The 20,404-nt window shown below is 44.0% G+C and overlaps 1 protein-coding gene across 3 annotated transcripts in view; it reads right to left on the bottom strand.

The window, feature by feature from the left end:
- SLC1A2 (solute carrier family 1 member 2) overlaps positions 1 to 18,742 on the bottom strand; it is a 167,095-nt gene extending 148,353 nt beyond the window's left edge. The window contains exon 1 of one of the 3 annotated variants that reach the window (XR_013403161.1): positions 18,136 to 18,742. Coding sequence is in view for 1 of the 3 variants with exons in the window: in NM_001261669.1 (NP_001248598.1) it covers positions 18,136 to 18,152 (17 nt within the window). In the remaining 2 variants the exon portion in view is untranslated. 3 annotated transcript variants of the gene reach the window in all.
- Between the last annotated feature and the right edge of the window lie 1,662 nt (positions 18,743 to 20,404).

The raw sequence follows: 20,404 nt of genomic DNA, 5'->3' as shown, positions 1-20,404 counted from the left end.
AAAAAAGACCTGAAAAAGGAACAGGATTCTCTACAGAAGGTAGATTTTCCCCACAAGAGACAGCTTTTGCAGGGCATTTCAGAATATGTTAAATATATATTTGGGGGTGAAATACTTTGATTTCTTTCAGGGCCTGTTATCTGTCATGTTGATATCTTATTGCTACAAAGAGTCTATTTTGTCTGTCTTAAGGTTCCTGTTTAAATGTTAATGCTGGTCAACTGTACCTGAATTCCAAATGAAGGAGGGTATAACGAGGCACGTTCAACCACCCATCCTCATGATGGCATAAACTAGTGTTTCAGGTTTGCTTTAGAATGCCCTTGGCTGAGAGAAGGGGTCCATTCAATTGCTTGGGGAGCTTAGAATTTTATTTTTGGTTAACACATCCTAGCTGCATACCACTTTTTTAATGTTTTATTTTGGAGATGAGCATTTTTTTTTCTATACCACATGGATTACCTTTACCCACGTACCTACTCACCTGCTAATTGTACCATTCTGTCACAGGTTTCTCAGTCAAACTCATCTTGGCCTTTGAGATGTTTTAAGGTGTTGGAAACCTTAAAGCACCATTTTGGTGGGGGTAGACCCTCAGTGTTAAAGGAAACAACAGTCATCCAGTCCATCCCCTCCTTCCAAGGCTCGGGGTCCTCTATGATGCCCCTGCCTAGTGGCTGCCTGTCCTAGGCTTGAAACATCTTTTACTTCCTTTCCCCCCACCCAACATCACCGAAACAATCAGTTATATTTTTAGAAAGTTTGTGAATGAATGAATGAATGAATGAGTGAGTGAATGAGTGAAAAGTCAGGCACTCCTTGCTTGGGGAGACTTTGATATTATAGGGCTGTGATACAGTAAAAAATAAATATTTGGTCTTTGTCCCAAGATCCTGGCACATAGCTAAAACCTTTGAGTGACTTTTGTATGCAAATGAGATGACCAGTGGCTGGGGGCCCCTAGATAGCTTCAGGATGGGGACTGCTCACCAGAAAGACTAAGAATTAGAACTTTCAGTGCCACCCACCAACCTCCAGGGAGGGAAGAGGGGCTGGAGGATGTGTTAATCACCAATGGTCAATGATGAATCATACCTACATAATGAATGCTCCATAAAAACCCCTGAACAGTGGGGTCTGAGAAACTTCAGGTTGGTGAACACATCCAGGTGCTGGGAGGGTGGCCCACCCAGAGAGGCATGGGAGTTCCAAGCCCTTCCTCGATACCTTGCCCTATGCATCTCTTTCACTTGGCTGTTTTGAGTTGTATCCTTTATAATAAACTGGTAAATATCAGTAAAATGTTTCCCTGTGTTCTGTAAGCTGTTCTAGGGAATTATTGAACTTGAGGAGGGTGTTGTGCAAATCCCCTGAAATTACAGCCTGTCAGTCAGAAGTACCAGTGACAACCTGGGACTTGTGATTGACATCTGAAGCGAAGGCAGCCTCATAGGACTGAGCCCTCAATCTATGGGCTATCCATAGTCCAGGTGGATAGCATCAGAATTAAATTGACTTGTAGGACACTTGCCTGGTGTCGGGAAAGACACCATGCATTTGGAGTCAGAAGTGTTGTGAGTAAAAACAGTTATGGATTAAATGCACATAAGAGAAAAAGCTTCAAACAACCCTTCGCTAGTGCAAACACGGCACTCAAATGATCAAAGAAGCCCAGGGTCTACTTTCTAATCTTATCACCTGTGTCTCTGTGGAAAAGAATTAGCAAACATACCTGTGGGTATGCAGCAAATGTTAGCAGCCTAATGTGCAAAGTCAAGAGACTGAGGGATAACCCCATCTAAGTTCAACAGACTAAAAGTAACACAGTAATGTTATTCCAAGAAGAACAATGACAATCACCATTATGGGTATCTTCCAGGTCCCAGGCACTAATGCCGAGTGCTTCACACACATCCTGCCTTCATCCATTGCAAAACTCTATCAGGTGGGTGATAATGTCCTTATTTAACAGACAAAGAAACTGAGTCTCAAAGAGGCTAATTAACTTCTCCAAAGTCACACAACTAGTGAGTGGTGGAACAGGAATGGTTGCCTAGGTCTTTCTGAGTATAAAACACTTCTTTTTAACTGCTGTGCAACACTGGCTCAGAAGTTGTTTTATGAAAGTATCTCCTTATGAGAATATTTCAGTGCACTGCCAGAAGGCAGACTGTCTCAAGGTCATCTGTCATCTTTACCATGTTCACTGTCACTGGTAAGAGGATTTCATACAAGCCTGCACACATGTGGCTTCCCTGTAGGACTGGCTACATAATGTGTGGGTCTGCACGTAATTTGTGCAAAATGAAATCTTGAGACCCCTTGTTCAAATTAAACATTTCAAGATAAGAGCAGAACATTAAACCATGGACTGCCCAAGTCGCATATCCATAAAGCAGGTCCTGCTTCCCAGAGTTCCTATGTTTATGCCCAAATAATCTAAGATTGCCTTGAAGGAGAAACCAGAAATTCTTGAGGTAAAGAACTCATCCAGTGAGCTCTTCAGCTGCATGCATTTATTTATTCAACAAATATCCTGTGATCTTATGACATGAGAAACTCAAGGGTTAATTTAAAAAGCCCCCTAAATAGACACTAGAGCCACAGCTGGACAGAACCCTGATTTTCCTTCTCCCTGAAAACAAGGGAACATCTTCATCTTGCTGGCTTGGCTCAGCAGCTTAGCAAAGGGGGAAAGTCCTCTTTTTTTTTTTTTTTTTTTTTTTTTTTTTTTTTTTGAGACAGAGTCTCAATCTGTGGCCCAGGCTGGAGTGCAGTGGTGCAACTTCAGCTCACTGCAACCTCTGCCTCCCAGGTTCAAGCGATTCTCCTGCCTCAACCTCCCAAGTAGCTAGGACTACAGGTGCTCGCCATAAATTTTGCCCGGATAAATTTTGTATTTTTAGTAGAGACGGGGTTTCAACTGTTCGCCAGGCTGGTCTGGAACTCCTGACCTCATGATTCACCCACCTCGATGTCCCAAAGTGCTGGGATTACAGGCGTGAGCCACCACGCCGGGGGGAAAGTCCCCTTTAAGCAAACATATGGAAGCATGGATCAGTCCCTGCTCCATCACAGCCGCCTCAGCTACACAGAATCCTGATATTCCTGCTCCCAGGAAAAAAAGGGAACGAACATCTTCCTCTTGCTGGCTTGCCTCGGCAGCTTAGCTCAAAGGCAAAGAGGGAAAGTCCTCTCTAAGCAAACATATGGACACGTGGATCAATCTCCGCTCCTCCACCGGTGCCTCCTAAGGCAGTGTGCCCTTTCCCAAAACACAACGTTTTCATGCCTATTTTAATTGTGTTGCTTGCTTCCCATTGGGTTGAAAGCTAGACCTTGGGGGTGGCTGATAAGTCATTCTGAAAAGATGAATACCTGTTTTCACACCTCCATTCTTGTGTTGTTGATTTTGGGGCCTTTCCAACCCTTTCCAAATGTTTTCTCAATCCCTCGAGTGTCTAGGCTTCCTGCTTTAAAGGCCTCCCTTCTAACCCAGGGTTGCTCCATTCCCCTTAAAACATTTTTCAATAACCCAGAAAAAACCAGGCTGAACATACCCAAGCTCCGGAAGCAGCAAATCTTGTTCGAACCCCGCTGATGACTCCCAGGGGAAGCCAAGAGGACAAAGACAAGGATGAGGACGAGGACCCAGGACCCGCTGGTAAATGGCAACTGCTGTCAACTCACTTTCAACCTCGGCCAGTTGTCCCAGGTGTAGCCTTGGCCTCCAGAGAGCTGGTCCCCGGTTGTTACTCCAGGTCACTTGGAATGTAAACAAAGTGGTTGGGCTTTCCTTCTTGGAAACCAAGACAACAGCTGGTGCGGGGCATGGGAAAGAGGTAATTTGCCCTCTCGCTCTTGCTTCAAAGCAGCAGGAAAATCACCATGACTCAGAGGTGTGGCTCCACAGTGCTCCCTGCTGGACAAATTGTTCCGGTCTGTCTGACCACTGGACAATCACGTGTGAATTTTGTGTTGAGATCTGGAGTTTACTTGCCTTGAACCCCATTGAGTGTCTTCAGAGGGAGAAAGAAAGCAAATAAGTAAAAATGAAATCTGTATATGCTTGGTTCTCCCAACTAACAATGGCTTCCCTATCAGAGTAGACGAGAGAAAACCCAGCATCGCGGTTTTGACTCTACTTTCACTTCAAAAACAGCAGTTTGAGTGCCCTAGCTCTGAATCTAGGAGGATTCTAGGATTTTCCGTAAGGATGATGAGGATAGCTTCAGCTGAAGACTTTCCCATAGGGCTCAGGAGGGGATTTTATAAACTGATCTTTCATCCAATCACAGGACTGGCACTGTGAGGACTCACAGAGTCAAGAAAGATGCCAGCCATAGTTTTTCTTCTCTTATCCCACCAGGATGCAATAAATATCCCCCAACATGTCCAGTCACCAGAAAACTCCAGAAAAGAACTCCATTTCAGGAAATATAAGAATAGCTAACATTTTTATTTAGGTTACTGGAAAACACATATACCAACTACAAGGTATTATTTCTAGACCCGTGGAAAACCAGAGTAAGGGAACTCTATTGAGACTGACTAAATATACTAATGTCTCTTTAATAGTTAAAAGATCAATTTAACAACAATGTTGTCTGCTTGTGGTAACTTTTCTTTTTCTAAATCATTTTTCAAGTGCTGTATTTTTTTTTTAACTAATGCAATTGAAAAATCAGCTTTTACTTAAGAAATCCCTTCTTTGTATCTGAATATCAAATTCATTCTAGCTTCTCCTTGTTTTCTTTTACAAAGAACAAGGGAAGGGAATAGACAGACATGATTCTGAGAGGAGGCAGGCATCTTGGGAAAGATAGAGGAAGGGCTCAAAGACTCTTTTCTGATGAAATTTCATTGCATTTTAAAAGAACTGCAGATACAGGAGTTTGTAATTTTCCCAGACAGTGGCATGGGGACATGAGTGACTGTGACAAATACATTTTTGGCTTCACAAGATGAACTGCTGCCCAACTGATTATTCTTGTAACCTCCTTGAACCCTATTAACCCTTAGCAAAGGGTAATTATTGACTGGTAGGCGGGAATAGGGATGTTCAATTGACCACCAGAACCTTACCAAGATGACCATGCCCCAACAAGCAAAAGGAAATGTTTTCTCAACCTTGGATCTGTTTCCTCCCACACCTGTTCCCTTCTGTCGTCTCTATGCCCTTGCATATCTCTTTTGCAAGGCAGACAATTCAATTACACTAACATTCATAGTGATAATGGTAATAAGATGAGGCACAAAGAAATTAATGTAACCCTGATCCTCAGAGAGATACCAGGATAGTGAACAGGCAGACAAGAAAACACTTAGCACACTCTGTTATGATGAATTGCTATGAGAGAGCTCTGAACAAAGTGTAATAAGGACAGACTCCCTGAAAGAGGCACAACTCAAACATCATCTCTTCTGAGAAGCCTTCCCTCCTTCTCTAGGCTGACAAGGATGAGAATTCAGCCAACAAATGCTTACTGAGTGCATTGCATTAGGATCTAGGAGGACGTGATGATAAAGTAGTACTCAAAGTGCTTACTTTGTAGATACAAACAGACAGATGAATAAAATACGTAAAAGTTGTAACTGATGCAGTGAAGGAAGCAAACGGGGGAATGAGGTAGGACTAGGAAAGAGAGACCTATTTTGGGTGGAATGGGAAGAGGAGGCCTTTCTGGGAAACATCATTCAAACTGAGGACCAAAGCATGCTCCAGGATCAGAGGGTGCCAGTCATCTGTGAAATGGCGGTAGGTGGAGGGTAGAAAGTGGTTCTGGAAAACAGAATGCAAATGTGGACAAGACCATGGGATATCTGAGGAACTGAGGTAGAAATGAGTAAGCTTGTAGGTTGAGGCTGAAGGAAGAAAAAAAAGTCAGGGATAATACCAACCTTTCTGTCTTTGAATCTCTAAACAGAATTTACTGAGATGGGGAAACTTGGGAGTGGGTACAGATGAGTTTGTACGGGAAAAAAAAATCAAGAGTTCCATTGTACTATGATAATTTCCAGACATCTATGCATTGCACAAATGGAGACATCAGTTAGGTTGTAGGATATATGAATCCAGAACCTGGGAAAAGGCCTGAAATAGAAACATACATTTGGGAGTTATCAGGATACATGTGCTATATAAATACTCAGGAAGTGATTCAAAGGGAATGCAGAGCCCAAGAGAAGATTGGGATTAAAACTGGGTGCAAGAAAATTTTTACAAACTATGCAAGAGCATAGATGATGAAGGGTTAAGGGAGGAAAGAGAAGAATTCCAACTAGGGAGACTTAGAAAGGATTAAAAAGGTAAATTTAAAAAAAAAAAAGCAAGCACTACTAAAATATATCCAACTCTAGCTGGCTGACTAATGAGGCTATAGAAGTAAGGACAAGCTGGCTGCCCCATCTGTCACTCTATGGATGACCAGGGTTGACCATGTGGACTTGACTGTCTAGGCAGGCAGCCATTTCCTCACTGTCCCTTCTGGGCTGTGCTCCCCTATACTGTGGGATCAGTCTCACAGAGGCACCCTGCTCTTCCTGCAGGAACCCCCAAAGCGAGCAATGAATTAGCCTCAGGTTCTAACTCTTTCCTTCATCAGTATCTTCCACAGATAATTCAAGACCTCATCTTCATTAATCAAGCCTTTCCCTTAGCAGATGAACAGGCTTATAGCACACCCAGCCTAAAACTAAAACAACCCAACATATAATCCTGCTCTCGCCTTACCTGCTTTCCTAGTACCATCTACCTCTTACTACCATTTATGGAAAAAAATAATTTGTATTCATTTTCTCTCCACCCGTTCTCAACCCATGCCAACATAGCAGCAGCTGCCATCAGTTTGCTGACCCAGCTCTGGCAAAGGCCAATGATCGCCTTGAAATTGACTAATCCAATGACCACTTTTCAGTCCCAGGATTTGACCTCGCCATAGCATGCGGCACTGTCGGCCACTTCAAGTCACCTGCTCACTCCTGACTCCCCTCCTTACTTCTCAGCACCCTGCACCCTGTGAATCACCTCCCTCTGCCCATCCTCAGATACTAGAGCTTCCCAGGATTCTTCTGTCAGCCCAATTCTTTTCTCTAACTTCATGCTCTGTGCAGGTGAGCTCCCTTACATCTGTAATACAAATAGCACTCCATAAAGTTCCTGGCTTCTCGTGACTTTAACTGCCCAGTGAGCATCTCTACTGATATCCCATTCGCCACAAATGCTAAGCCAGTATACTGAACCAAATTCACTGTCTTCTTCAAATTTAATTTCTCTCCTGAATTCCTTTTCTGCACTTACCTCACCCCCATTTGCTTAATCTAGAAGGCTGAGAGATGGCTTTAAGCCCTTCCACCTGCACTTGGTCACCAAGTCCTTCTAAATATCCTTGGAATCTGGTAACCTATGTTCATTTCTATGCCTTAATTTAGGTCATAATCTCCCACCTAAATTATTGCTGCCATCTTCTAACTGGTCTCATTCCCCTTGATATGGTTTGGCTCTGTCCCTATCCAAATCTCAACTTGAATTGTATCTCCCAGAATTCCCATGTGTTGTTGGAGGGAGGCAATTGAATCATGGGGGCTCGTCTTTCCTGTGCTGTTCTCGTGATAGTGAATAAGTCTCATGAGATCTGATGGGTTTATCACGGGTTCCCACTTTTGCTTCTTCCTCATTTTTTTCTTGGTGCCGCCATGTAAGAAATGCCTTTCACCTCTTGCCATGAATCGGAGGCCTCCTCAGCCATGTGGAACTGTAAGTTTAATTAAACCTCTTTTTGTTCCCAGTTTCACGTATGTCAGGTATATTTAAGGATTTAAGGGTTTTGTTTTTATTGTTAATAAAGTCATGTTTTTGTGTTATGGGAAAGGAGCCACTGGTCCAGAGGACAAAAGGTTAAAAGTTTTTGTTAAAAATAATTTCTTTGACAGTGAATAGTGAATCATTCATACCCTTTGATTTGGCTGTTACATTCTATGTGCAAAAATGTATTTCTTAAATGTAGAGTGAATGTAATCAGTGACATCTTTACCCATAAACTGGAAATATGCACAATATCGATCTGCCATGGTAAATAACAGGCTTGTAACTATTAAAAACAGGTAAGGAAAGAAAAGAAAGGCAATTGCCAGTGAGATTTGGTTGGATTGCTCTACCTTCTATTGCTCTACAATTGAGTCACTGGAATTAATTTGTTGTGCTGGTAAAAACACAAACACAATGATAATCAATGTCTTGGTCTCAGAAAGCAGAGTCAACAGATGCAAGAAAATAAGGGAAAACACTCACGAAGATACAATTTGCAAGGCCTTGGGTTGTGTGAACAAAAGTGTTCTTTCACCTCTGAACATATTTGCCAGTGGAATAGAACAGAGATATGTCAACATATACGTACCTTTGGCTTGAAGTTGACAGAATACCTGACTTCTTGAATCAACAGAACAATGCAGTGGATATTCCAGAAAGGATTTATCTAATTCATTGTTCACTTTTCTCCAGGTAAGGACTCCATGGGAAATAACTCTTGCAGGAGTGTGAAAATGGCTGCTGTCAACACTGAAAATATCAATAACAGCTACACTCTTGTTCCCAATATATTTATTTATTATTCCTTCTCACCCCTTCCATTATACTCACCACTCTAGATAGAAATTAGATTAATATAACTAATTTCTCTCTCTAAAGCAGGACTTTCAGATAACCATCTTTCCATTGGACGTGGCACCCTTGGAAGGACTGGAACGAAGAGAAGGCCTTCTGTCATACGTACTTGGTGACTATGTGAGACACAGCTAAAACTGAGGAAGATGGATAGGCATGGTGGTTCACGCCTATAATCTCAGCACTTTGGGAGGCCTAGGCGGGAGGATCACCTAAAGTCAGGAGTTCAAGACCAGCCCGGCCAACATGGTGGAATCCCATCTCTACTAAAAATACAAAAATTAGCCAGGCATCGTGGCGTCTACCTGTAAACTCAGCTACTCAAGAGGCTGAGGCAGAAGAATCACTGGAACCCAGGAAGTGGAAGCTGCAGTGAGCAGAGATCATGCCACTGCACTCCAGCCTGGGTGACAGAGCAAGACTCTGTCTCAAAAAAAAAAAAAAAAAAAAGAAACCTGAGGAAGACGATGACCTTGAATTCTCCCCAGCCTGCCCATCAGAATCCACTTTCCCTGTCTTAAAGGGCAGACAAAAAAAATGACTCTTTCTGGAGAACAGGATTGGGGCAGGAGATAGTCTTTTACTTTTTTACTTTATGCCATTTTGTGATATTTAAGATTTTTATTTTTTAAGATACAGCTTTATTTATTTACTTATTTATTTCTAACAAATAAAAGTTGTATGTATTTATGGTATACAACATGATGCTTTGATATACACGTACACTGTGGAATAAAATAAATCAAGCTAATTAATGTATCCATTACTTTACATACTTATCATTTTTTGGTGGTGAGAACACTGAAAATCTACTGTTCTCCCAATTTTCAAGTACACAATCCATTGCTGTCAACTCTAGTCACCATGCTGAACAATAGACCACTTGACGTTATTCCTCCTGACTATCTGAAATTTTGTATCATTTGACCCGCAAAGTATAGCATTTTATTACAGATGATAGCTTTGTGGATGCCTGAATATTCTGATCACAAGCAACCAGACTCATTATTTTATTATCTTTCAAACATTTGAATTTAGAAACAGTGGTGGATGCTGTGACATGCTACCCAGATCCCTATCCCCCCACGTTCAGGACTGAACGATTCATTTGCCCAGCTGCTCGGCATGTTGATAAGTGACAGCTCTTAACTATATTCCCCCCAACCCCAACCCTGTCCCCTGTTCCAGCACAGCCCCATTCAATGGCTGGTTAATGCAGGGGTAGAAAGGCCCGACTGTTTTCCTCAATTCAGGATCATTCTGAAGGGTCATCCCTGTTCCAGAGCTCCTTGTGGGTGGGCAGGCTTTGGTGCGACTGTTTCAACCTCTCCCTCTGCCCACCCTGGTTTCCCTCATTCCTTCATAAGGATTTATGCTGAAAGCTCCTCCCAATAAACTCCATGCACACAAGTCTCCATCTCACAATTTGCTTCCTGGGACCAACCAATGTCACCTCAACCCCAGTGTATCAATATCTGTGAAAAGAATCTAAAGTTCAATGCTCTCAGACTAATAGATAATGAGTTCTCCATTTGAAATGTTAGCAATTAATTATGATCTAAAAATCAATGATCCTTCAAATGCTAAGATTCTATGATGATTTTATAAATATCTGCTGATTGATGGGATTGAGTTCCATAAAAATACTGGGAAAATAGATTCAGTCTATAATTCCATTACTCTCTATTCTTAGACATTAGTCCAATATTTATTCTTTATACTTTTTCTAGACCATATGTTACATATAAATAGAAAAAATGATAGCTGAACCAATCCCCCAGGTACCATCAGCCACTTTTGAATATCTGAGATGTGTGTTGTTGGTTAATAACCATCCATTTCACTCTTGAACAAGTTTGTCTAATTGGGTTTTGTTCATGTTGATGTCCATCCACTTTCCTAAGAAATCTATCCAATTTCAACTGTTCTTTCTTAATTAATTTTTTTAGAGACAGGGTCTTGCTATGTTGCCCAGGTTGGAGTGTAGTGGTTATTCACAGGCATTGTGATAGTTAGCTCACTGCAGCCCCCAACTCCCAGTCTCAAGAGATCCTCTCGCCTCAGCCTCCTAAATAGCTAGGACTACAGGTGCACACCACTACGCCCAGCCCAACTGTCCTTTTAAGTAAAGATTGAGATTAAACACAATCTTCAGCAGTTAGCTTTCCATGATATCTAAGAGAGAAGAATGATTTTCTTCCTTTATCTGTTTTCTTCTACCTATCTCCCTTCGTGTACTACTCCTTCTTCCATTTAAAATTCTCTTGTTTGACATCTACAAATAGGTCCGACAATCATTTTGAATTACCTAAACTTATTCTCACTTTTTTATGGTGACACTTTCTTTTGAATGTTACATCTCCACTCAAAGAATGACTTCTTTCTGTAACAATTGTTGTCCTTCTTAAGGCAGTGCCTCTTAAATTCTTTAAGATTCTTTAAGAATTTAAGATTCTTACATTATTTTTTCTTCAGAGGCACCTGGCTATCTTGCTTTTTTTGAATGAAATTATTGAAGACACCCACTGGAACAAAAAATAAAAATAAAAAAAAAGCAAAAGAAGGATCCATGAAATTTTAAGGAAATGTGGATTTATTGAAAAATATGGATAATACAAAACACAGTACAATTAGATGACAAAAAAAAAAAAAAACTCAGTAACAGCATAAAATCAAAACTTCTCTAAGTTTCAGTTTTTTCGTCTCTAAAATGAGATAATATTCCCTAGGGGATTTTCAAGGATGAAATGAAGTCATGTATATATAGCCACATAAGCTTGGCTGATCCTATTTATATTTGTTTATGGTGATATTGAACACTGTAGATATATGTCATTGCCTCACTCTTACCAAATTCTATACTTGGTGGAGAAAGCTTTTATAATCAAAAGAGAATGAAATGCCATGGAAATTGGGATTCCCTAAGGATTGAAGGGCTTCCAAAGGGAGTCAGACCACCACCAGTGTGGACCAAGTGCTGACATTTACTGCCATCTGTTGGGTGATGAGCAAACTGTTCCACTCTTTAAAACACACAGAAATTTGCTTCTGGAAGATTTCTTCCTCAATTCAAAAGGCATCCCTAGCTCATCACTGTTTGCATCTGCTGTGAAATAAACATCAGCCCCACTCATATAGAGACAAGACCAGTAGCTGTTTCAGGAAAAAGCGTAAGTTAAGTCACAACCCTAAACAGCCACACCTGAAGGCTGCAAAAGAAAAAAATAAATTCCAGGGGCTGCTATATGCTCGGCTACATTTACCACTACAAAGCACATACCCAAGGCTCAATTCAATATCCCAAAGGTTGGAACCCATGTGGTCATGCCCTGGGCTCTTTCAAAGCACTGCCTCTAGACTAGACAGTGCTATTGGCTTCCTGACAACCAAACCAATAATCACAAAATAATTACCTCTCCATTAAGTACAACCTGGAGCAAAGTTAAAGAAAATAACGAGCAGTGCTTGGGTGGGGGTTGGGGGAGGGGAAGGTAGCTTGAATGATCTTTCCTTACCTAGAAATGAGATTTTGAATAATTCTTCAAATCCAAAACCACTAGGCAATGGTATATACCAAGAGGATGGAACGCATGCTTTCAGTCTCTCGATAGCTTCCTTGGAGAGGTAAGGGGTCAAGCAGGTAACATGAGAAAAGCAGTCCCAGAACAGACTGTGTGCAACCTGAAAGGTATATGCCCTATCTCAAGAGACAGCCATTCCTCAACCCCAGTTAACCCCTGCCCTGCTGGCTAAGAGGTGTGGCCTAGTAACTACGGGCATGGATCCCAGAGCCAGGATGCTTGGGTCGAAGGCCTAGCTTTGTCACTCACTGACTGTAAAATATTGGGCAATTCACCTACTCTTTCTGTGCCTCGGTTTCTATACCTGTAAAATGAGGCTAAGAGTCACTCCTGCTGCATCATATTGTTGTGGGGATTAAATACATTGATACACATTAAAGTGTTTAAAGCCATACTGGGATATAATCACTCAATAAATGGTACCAAGATAAAAGGAAAGGTTGTTTGTCATCAGATCTCCCAATTTTTAAGAGAAGCCAGAATTGGGATTTTTTTTTTAAGGTAAAACATTTTTAAGTATAGGTGAACAATTAAAACATGTTCAAAATCCTCTGTGAGCCTAAAAGAATATACCCATGGGCCACATACAGTCCACAGGCACCCAGTACCTCACATCCAGTGCTGGGAAACAGGCAAAGCAGGAGGCAGACAGGTCTCAGCCTCACTTCCAAGTTCATCACCAGCTCTGTGATCCTGACAGCACAGTGGCTGGGAACTTGGGATGGCAGAACCACATGACAGAAAGTCCTGTGCCAGATTACAAACAGCAAGTGACAGATGGCCCTCCTGACCAAACGTAAGAGAAAAAAGTACTCTCAGTGATATAAGTGACGCCTCTAATATAGACGGGGCATGGGGACAGCATCTCCCTCCTTGACCCCAAACTCTTCATTCAAGGTCTTTAACATTGCCGTCATCTATCCTAGAGACCAGGATTGACACAGATCAAGTCCAGCCACCAAATCGAGTTCATTCTTTTCATTCCATTTTCAAAGGACAGTTCTTGCTCAGTGAGTCCATACTCTAAAGCAACTGTCGAGATTGCCAAAAACACCAAACGGCAGTTCCACAAACAGTGGTCATATCTGCTTATCCAAGTGAGACATTAAATACATGAATGAAAAATAAATAAATACCAACATCATTGAGAAACAACACTTTTTAAAAGAAAAACCAAAGCATTAAGAAAATGAGGTCTTCTTTTTAAAATTTTAAAGATCTTCCTTTCATTCTCCTTTAATACTGCAGGCCCATTGTCTTTTCTGACATCATTTAAAGACAACCAGACAGATTTATAACGAGATGCTAGTCCTTTTCTATTCTACCGACAAATATGTGGCCCATCTGCCTCCAGTCAATGATGGAGCACGTGGAGATGGAGCAATGAGATATTTTTAAACATTCCTTTAATTAATTCATTCCAAGGAGTTGGCACTTGGAGAGTTGCGGGGTGAGGGGTGGGCAGAGGGAGGAGAGAGCGAGCTCACGATCACGGTAAATAAAGAGATTTGCCATAATCTGGATTCTAAAACCCTTTCTATGCAGCATCCTGCTTGGCCCCCAACAAGCTGTTAAGGGCATGAAATCAAAAGCTGCAAGCAAGGCAGTGTCTGGCGTTTGTTTGTTAGATGTTTCTTCAGACTGCGAAAACAAGTTCTTTAAATGCAAGCAAAACTAAAATTTTATCTTCAGAATAATGCTTCTGCTTACTATTGCTAGAAGATTTAATACTATCAGTGTGTTAGTAGATTAAAATAATTGTAGTAGATGATTGAAATGAAGAATAGTTTCAGCTCATGCCAAGAGGCAAGCCAGTCCAATGGGGGAAAAATTCAATATGAGAAACAATTCGGTTTGCCTTTAAAAGGGGGGAAACCAGACATCAGGGCATTGTGTGACACAGCCATGGAGGAGGGCAGGGAGGGGAGGATTTACATTGAAATCACTCTGTGTTGAGCTTCAAATTATGAAAAAGCTTTGCAATTCTGGAACTGTAGGATTTATGGCACACTGACCCAGAAATCTCACACTTAGCTGTTAAATATATTGCTCGTTTTTTGCAGCTGAAACATCATTGCTTAAGGACTTTTCCTTGTCTGACACATCCTTTAAAGCCAAAGCCAAAGGAGACACAAAACACCTAACTGTGTTGCATGGAAGAGGAAAAGAAGTGGCCATTGATACTGATGAACAGATTTGTCTTTTGGTTTTTAATAACATGGAGTTTCCGCCTCACAAGTTTCATCTGGATTTAGAAATTATTTCCTGAGAATTAAGCTTTCAATTACTCACAAGCGACTGTCTTAGTAAACATGAAATGGTTTTCTCATAGCTCTCCTAATATCTATTTTCCCCAAGGAGGCTGATTTCTATATTATTGAAAATGAGAAAAGAAAATTCCAGCCAAGCCTGAGGCATGCAACCTGCAAACCCCTCTAGACCACATAAGCCCCGTATCTTTCACTCATTTGCCAATAAGTCCACTCTGTGGGCTCTTCCTCCTGCTGACCTCAGATTCATTCCCAAGGGGAAAAGCAAGAGGACAATGGTTATGGTTTGCTTTGATTTGCTTGAAATAATAAATTCAAGGGGTCTCCCTTGCCAGGGTTTTTCCACTGTCAGCAGATTTCTGTTTCCCTGGCTCTTTAAGTCAAACTGAAGCACAGGCCCTCATGGCTGGCTTTCGCCCTGACCCCTCGGCTCACGGGAGCTGATCAGAAGACAGATTGCCTTGGGTCTCTGACATACAGAGCGACCTGGCCACCCCCCACCTCCAAGAAGATATTTCTAAAATGCCTGCCTCTTCAGCATCTGGGCACTCCACTGTGACCCAGTCTGTAATGGACACTAGCCTGGCTGCCACCAACTACTTATAATCTCTTTCCAATTTGGGTCAGGGACCTAAAAGCCATCTCCATAATTCTAGCCATGACAGGGAACTCAGAAAGAAAGAATGCTCAACTATTAAATTCGACCTTGCTTTGCAGGAAAATATCTCTCAGAACCTGGGAACTACCAAAGTGTCCACTATTGATTTTTATAGAAACCGGATGCTAATAATCTCAATTCCAAATAATCAAAGCTCTCAGAAAACCAGACTGTGGTGGCATACGCTCGCACAGGCAAAGACCAATGCACAGGTTACAAAGAATATCCTAAAAGGCAATTTGCAGGATAGGTATGCCAAAAGTTTGAGAGAAAGCCAGTAATCTGCACCAGCCATGCCCAGCACACATCATTTTCAGATGATAACCCCAAAGCTTTTCCAAGTATTGGAATCTTTCTGGAAAGATGGTATTATATTCTCTATGTATAATTTTATCCTTAAAGTCTATTTTTGTTGGACTGCCTACTTCACAGAGTTACTGGAAGAACCAAATGTGATGAGGTACACGAATGAGCTTTGAAAGTGAAGTGTTAAACAAACATAAGATGTCATTATTGCTTCTAATAATTCTTTAGAAATTGGTAATTAACACGTTCTGCTGCTGTTAATGACATCACCAAATAAATGTGAACCAGAATGGTCAGTTTCCCATATTACCCTATTCCCCAAACATTCTGGATCAAACAGAGTTGAACTGAAAACATATAAATTGAAAGCATATAACAATATTGCTATTTTTGCTTCCTTCTCAGTAATGTGTTTCAAGGAAACAATTTCAATATTGTTAAATGGCAAAAGCCAACAAAGGAGACAGCCTGAGGAGTCTTAGTAAATTTTTCTTTACAAGGCACATTAATCAAAGATGTTAGAAGGGGCAAGAGATCTCATGAATCCACGTGAACAATTTACTAATAAAAATCCTTGACTGGATGGAGCTAGACTTCTAAAAGGCAGATCCCAGACTGTTTCTGTATCCCCCCAACTCAGAGTTCCTCACATGTGAGTTCCACCCAACAAGTGCTCATAAATGCTCCTGGAATAAAAGAAGAGAAGAAGAAAGGAAAGACCAGGGCCTCTGAGAATGTCACCTGCTCATCAGTTACTGCTGTTAAATAATAACGGATCATAGATCTTATATTTGTTTCCCAGCCATTCAAGTTTTTTTCAATTCTTTCATCTCTTAAATATAAATTCCTCTGATGACTCTTTTCTTAACCATAGCCGGTGCAGAAGGATGGGATTAATTGGATGGGAATCTTTCTAAAATGCTGAAAATCACTTTGGCTCTATATTGAATGTCACATCATTTGACAGCTTTCATTTAGGACAAAGGTGAAATAAACATACTCAGTTTGGGGTTGTTGTCATAACTTCTCCTCTATCTGGCCATCAAAATAGGGAGTAAGCTGGATGCAGGATTTGGAAAACTAATATCATCCATCTTTTTCACAGATGTTTTCCACCCTAGCCTTTACAAGCAAGGATAAGTCTAGAAGGTCCCTGAAGGCAACCAGAAATGCTTTCATCTTTTCTCATATAAAAGCCTTTTTAATTAAACATGGGAAGGCACTGATCTTGATCAATATGGGCTCCTACTATCTATTTCTAGAGATCTTTTTTTAGCACAAGGTACCACCCTCCTTGTACACAGATGTCTTCCTGAAACATCTTTTTGGAGAAATAATAATCAAAAAAGTCCAAACTGCAGAATGGTTAGGGCAAAGGGAGAGACAAAATTTCATGCAATGACAAGATGCCAGATGCGTTTGGAAGGACTCTGGGGGACAGAAAAGGAAGGAATTCCTTCTCCTGGACACAGAGAGACAGTTTTAGAAATATTTTCCTTCTATTGGAGATTGCAGTCTAGAGATCTGGCTTTGGATACCAGCTCTTCACGCCTGCTTAGAGATCCATTCCCCTAAAACAAGCCTGCGGAGTTGGTAAAATGTCTTAGGAGAAACTGGAAAATGCCAACACCACCACTTGAGCCCAGAGAAGTCCCTGATATTTGCTTTTCACATAACATGGATCCTGTGATCGCTTGCAAGTGAGTAAGTGCAATTTTGGGAATTAACCAAAGGGCTGAGCTGCCCAGTCTTTTCATTGCCACTCAGGTTCTATCAAGCCCCAAAAGTTTTCTGAGAGATACTGGTCCAAGGATTCTGTTTGTGGACCTTTTCTTTGATGTGTGAGTATTCAAAGAATCCTTTTGCCCCCTGCAGCCCCTTCTGTCTCTTGCTAAAGACAGATGTCTTTAATTATCACTGTGAGGGAGCTTTCCCCATGCCAACTGCAGTCTCGGGGAGGCAGGACACGACTCCAGACCCTCGGGCTGAATAGGGAAGCCAGTGCTATCCCCGTCCGCTGGAGTCTGGCGACTCCTGCCCTTGTCCCAGACCACACGTTTTCCCGCCTCCTCCCGGGAAGCACCCAAATCTCTTCCAGCCTTCCTTAGAGCTAGCCAGGGAGATTCCGCCTTCCAGGGACAAGGAGCGATCGGAGTGGGCCCAGCATCTCCACGGCGACTCTGCAAACCTGGCGTTCAAGGCCAGGCGCGCTGGTCCTTGCCCCGCCCCAAGGCCCGGTCTTGGCTCATTCATTCCGGGCCGGTCCCACCTGCAAGCCCGCGTCGGGCCTGCGGCGCCGCGCTCCAGGCGCTGCTACCCCGGTGTCTGCTCACACTGTGCCCAATCCCCTATTGTTTTGAAATCTCAAAAGTAACCTCAGGAGGATTTCTTCCTCACACTCTCAAGCCCCCAGCGCACCTTACCCTTTTAATCAAAATACAACAACCCTCCGCCTCTCGCATTTTCAAAGGATTAAGCAGCAATCTCCAGGAAAGAAAATCAATCCCCTCCGCACCATCGCATCCCCAGCCAAGCCACTGCTCCGCCACCATCTCCCAGGCCCGCCGCCGACGCCTCTCTGTCCCCATCCCGGATAGGGGCACCACCATCCCGCGCGCGACCCCGCTTTCCCGCGGGTACAGCTAAAAATCCCCTCACCCTTCCGTGGATGCCATGGTCTGGGGAACGCCCCCTCCTCTTCAGCACTATCCGGCAGCTGTGGGCGAGGGAGAGAGCGGGCGCCGGGGTGAGCGCGAAGTGCTGCCGGGAGCGGTATTTAAGAGGAGCCTCTGCCTGCCCTTCCACCCGCCTCCGGGGTAAGCCCTTTAGCGCCTCAACGGGCGCAGGAGGCTCCTGCGGGCGCTAATCCGCGTCCCGGCTCTCCACGGCGCGCGACCCGCGCTCCCCTCCGCCAGCGGGGATGGCGCTTGGCGTGAGCTCCGGGGGCTCCGAGGGTGGCTTCCCTGAGAGAGCGATGCACCCAGGGCTGCAGGAGGGCGCACGCCGGAGATGCGCCCTGCAGCCGCTGCCACCTGTGCTTTGCTGCGGGGCTCGCGGGTGCGGCGAGTGGCGGGAGCAGAGAGTGGTGGCAGAGGACGGTGAGCGTGCGTGCGCGTGTGCGGGTGTGTGCGCGCCGGGGGAGGCGGTGGAGGCCGCTGCGCCCTGGCTCGGCGCCGGCCGGGGAGGGATTGCAAGGTTTAGCCCCGCCGGAGCTGAGGATTTGCAGGCGATCCCTCTCTATTTTCGTCGAGAGCTGACATCACCCGCGCCGCCGCCTGGGGCAACTCCTTTAACCGCCGCCCCCCGCCCCCAACTCCAGACGCGGTCCCTCCTCTGCCATCCCTCCCCCCAGCCTCTCGCCATAAATTAGCCAAATAAGAAAAGAGGCCCCGCCGCTCGTCCGGGAAGGCTTGGGCAGCCGGTGGCAGAAGCCCAGGATCTAACGAGTCGCTATTGTTTCCCCTGAAGCCCGCGTGGCCCCGGGTCACCCCGTGAGGGGTGAAGCGCAGGCGACGGCGCGGAGACCCGGGATGCCCCTCCGTCTCCGCCTCCCTGGAGCAGCCCGTGGCGCTCCCTCCTCACTCCCCGGGGCACCCGCTTCAGCTCACACTCACCCCCAAACTCACAGGCGGGCACACCCACCCCATCCTCCCACGTCTAGGGGTCCCAGGCCCCGCGGAGTCGAGCGGCTGAAACACGCGGGTGGTGCAGCCCAAACGCGGCCCAGCTGCGCGCCCTCCCCCGCCGAAGCTCGAATAAATCTCCGGCCTTCAATTATTCAGCGAGATTAATATTAATGCAGCTCCCTGGGGGCGGCGGGCGGGGTGCAGGGGAGGCCGGGATTTTTTTTTTTTTTTTTTTTTTTTTTAGGCCGAGAGAGGTCGGCCTGGTGGGTGCGGGCTGAGAAGGCGCGGAGAGTTGGCCGAAGTGAGTGGCGGCGGACGCTTCTCCACCCACTGGGCGCTGCTCGCCGCCTGCTTCCGAGCCCCGGGGGCGGCGCACAGAGACAGATGGGCTTGTGTAAGGAAGAGTTCGAGCCTTCCGGATGGCTTTGCATAAAAATGACAAGACCTGTGCAGCTTTGATTATCTCTGGAACACAGCAGGAACCTAGGGTCCCGCTACCTGCCGACCCTGTGACCGCAGAGCAGGCAAAGCCTCACTTTCCTCGTCTAGACAATGGAACCCAAAAGAACTCACTTGGAGGGCCACAGGAAAATTAAACAGACTCTCTTTTCCCCCAGGGTAGACGCTCTTCGGATTTGCGCTGTGCTGGACCTTGTTAGACGATGTAACGCTACTGGCCACGTGCAAACTCTCAGAGCAGGTCCTGGGGATGGTGCCAGAGGAGCCGGGGTCCCAGCAGCACGATTGGTAGTTAAATGCCGGGCGCTGATATCCGGCGCTGATACCCGAAGGCCTGAGTTCTTCACCACATTCTAGCTGAGTAACCGAGGGCAAATTCCTCCATCTCTTTTTTCATCCCGCCTGTAAAATGGGACTATCTTCTCCCACTTCTCTGTGCTAAGAGAACTAAATGAAATGGAGAAGATGTGTAAAGTTCCTAAACTGGCGTCTGGCACCCAGTAAATCCTCCAAAAATGTTCAGTGCATTCTCAGAGTCCTTAGAAGATAGTTTATTGGACAAAATATCCAAGTATGAATAGACAGATGAGAAAAATAACAAGAAAAAGAGGGAAAACACATTAATAGAATTTAAAAAATAAATCTCAGCTCACCTCCTTCCTTTACTATGCTTTACAAAATCTGAATCCAAACGTCTTCCTCCATCCATGCCTTTCTCCATCTCTCCCCTCCCCTCTTCTCTCTCAATCCTGTCTGCACCATTAGAATAATCATCTGTATCTTACTCATCCTAGGATCCTTCAGAACTACTCTAACTTTGTATTTTCTTTATTTAAAAAAAA

This window comes from Macaca mulatta, chromosome 14 (genome assembly GCF_049350105.2).
Source record: "Macaca mulatta isolate MMU2019108-1 chromosome 14, T2T-MMU8v2.0, whole genome shotgun sequence".
NCBI lineage: Eukaryota > Metazoa > Chordata > Mammalia > Primates > Cercopithecidae > Macaca > Macaca mulatta.
The sequence above is the reverse complement of the archived record's forward strand: the minus strand, read 5'-3'. Positions and strand labels throughout refer to the sequence as shown.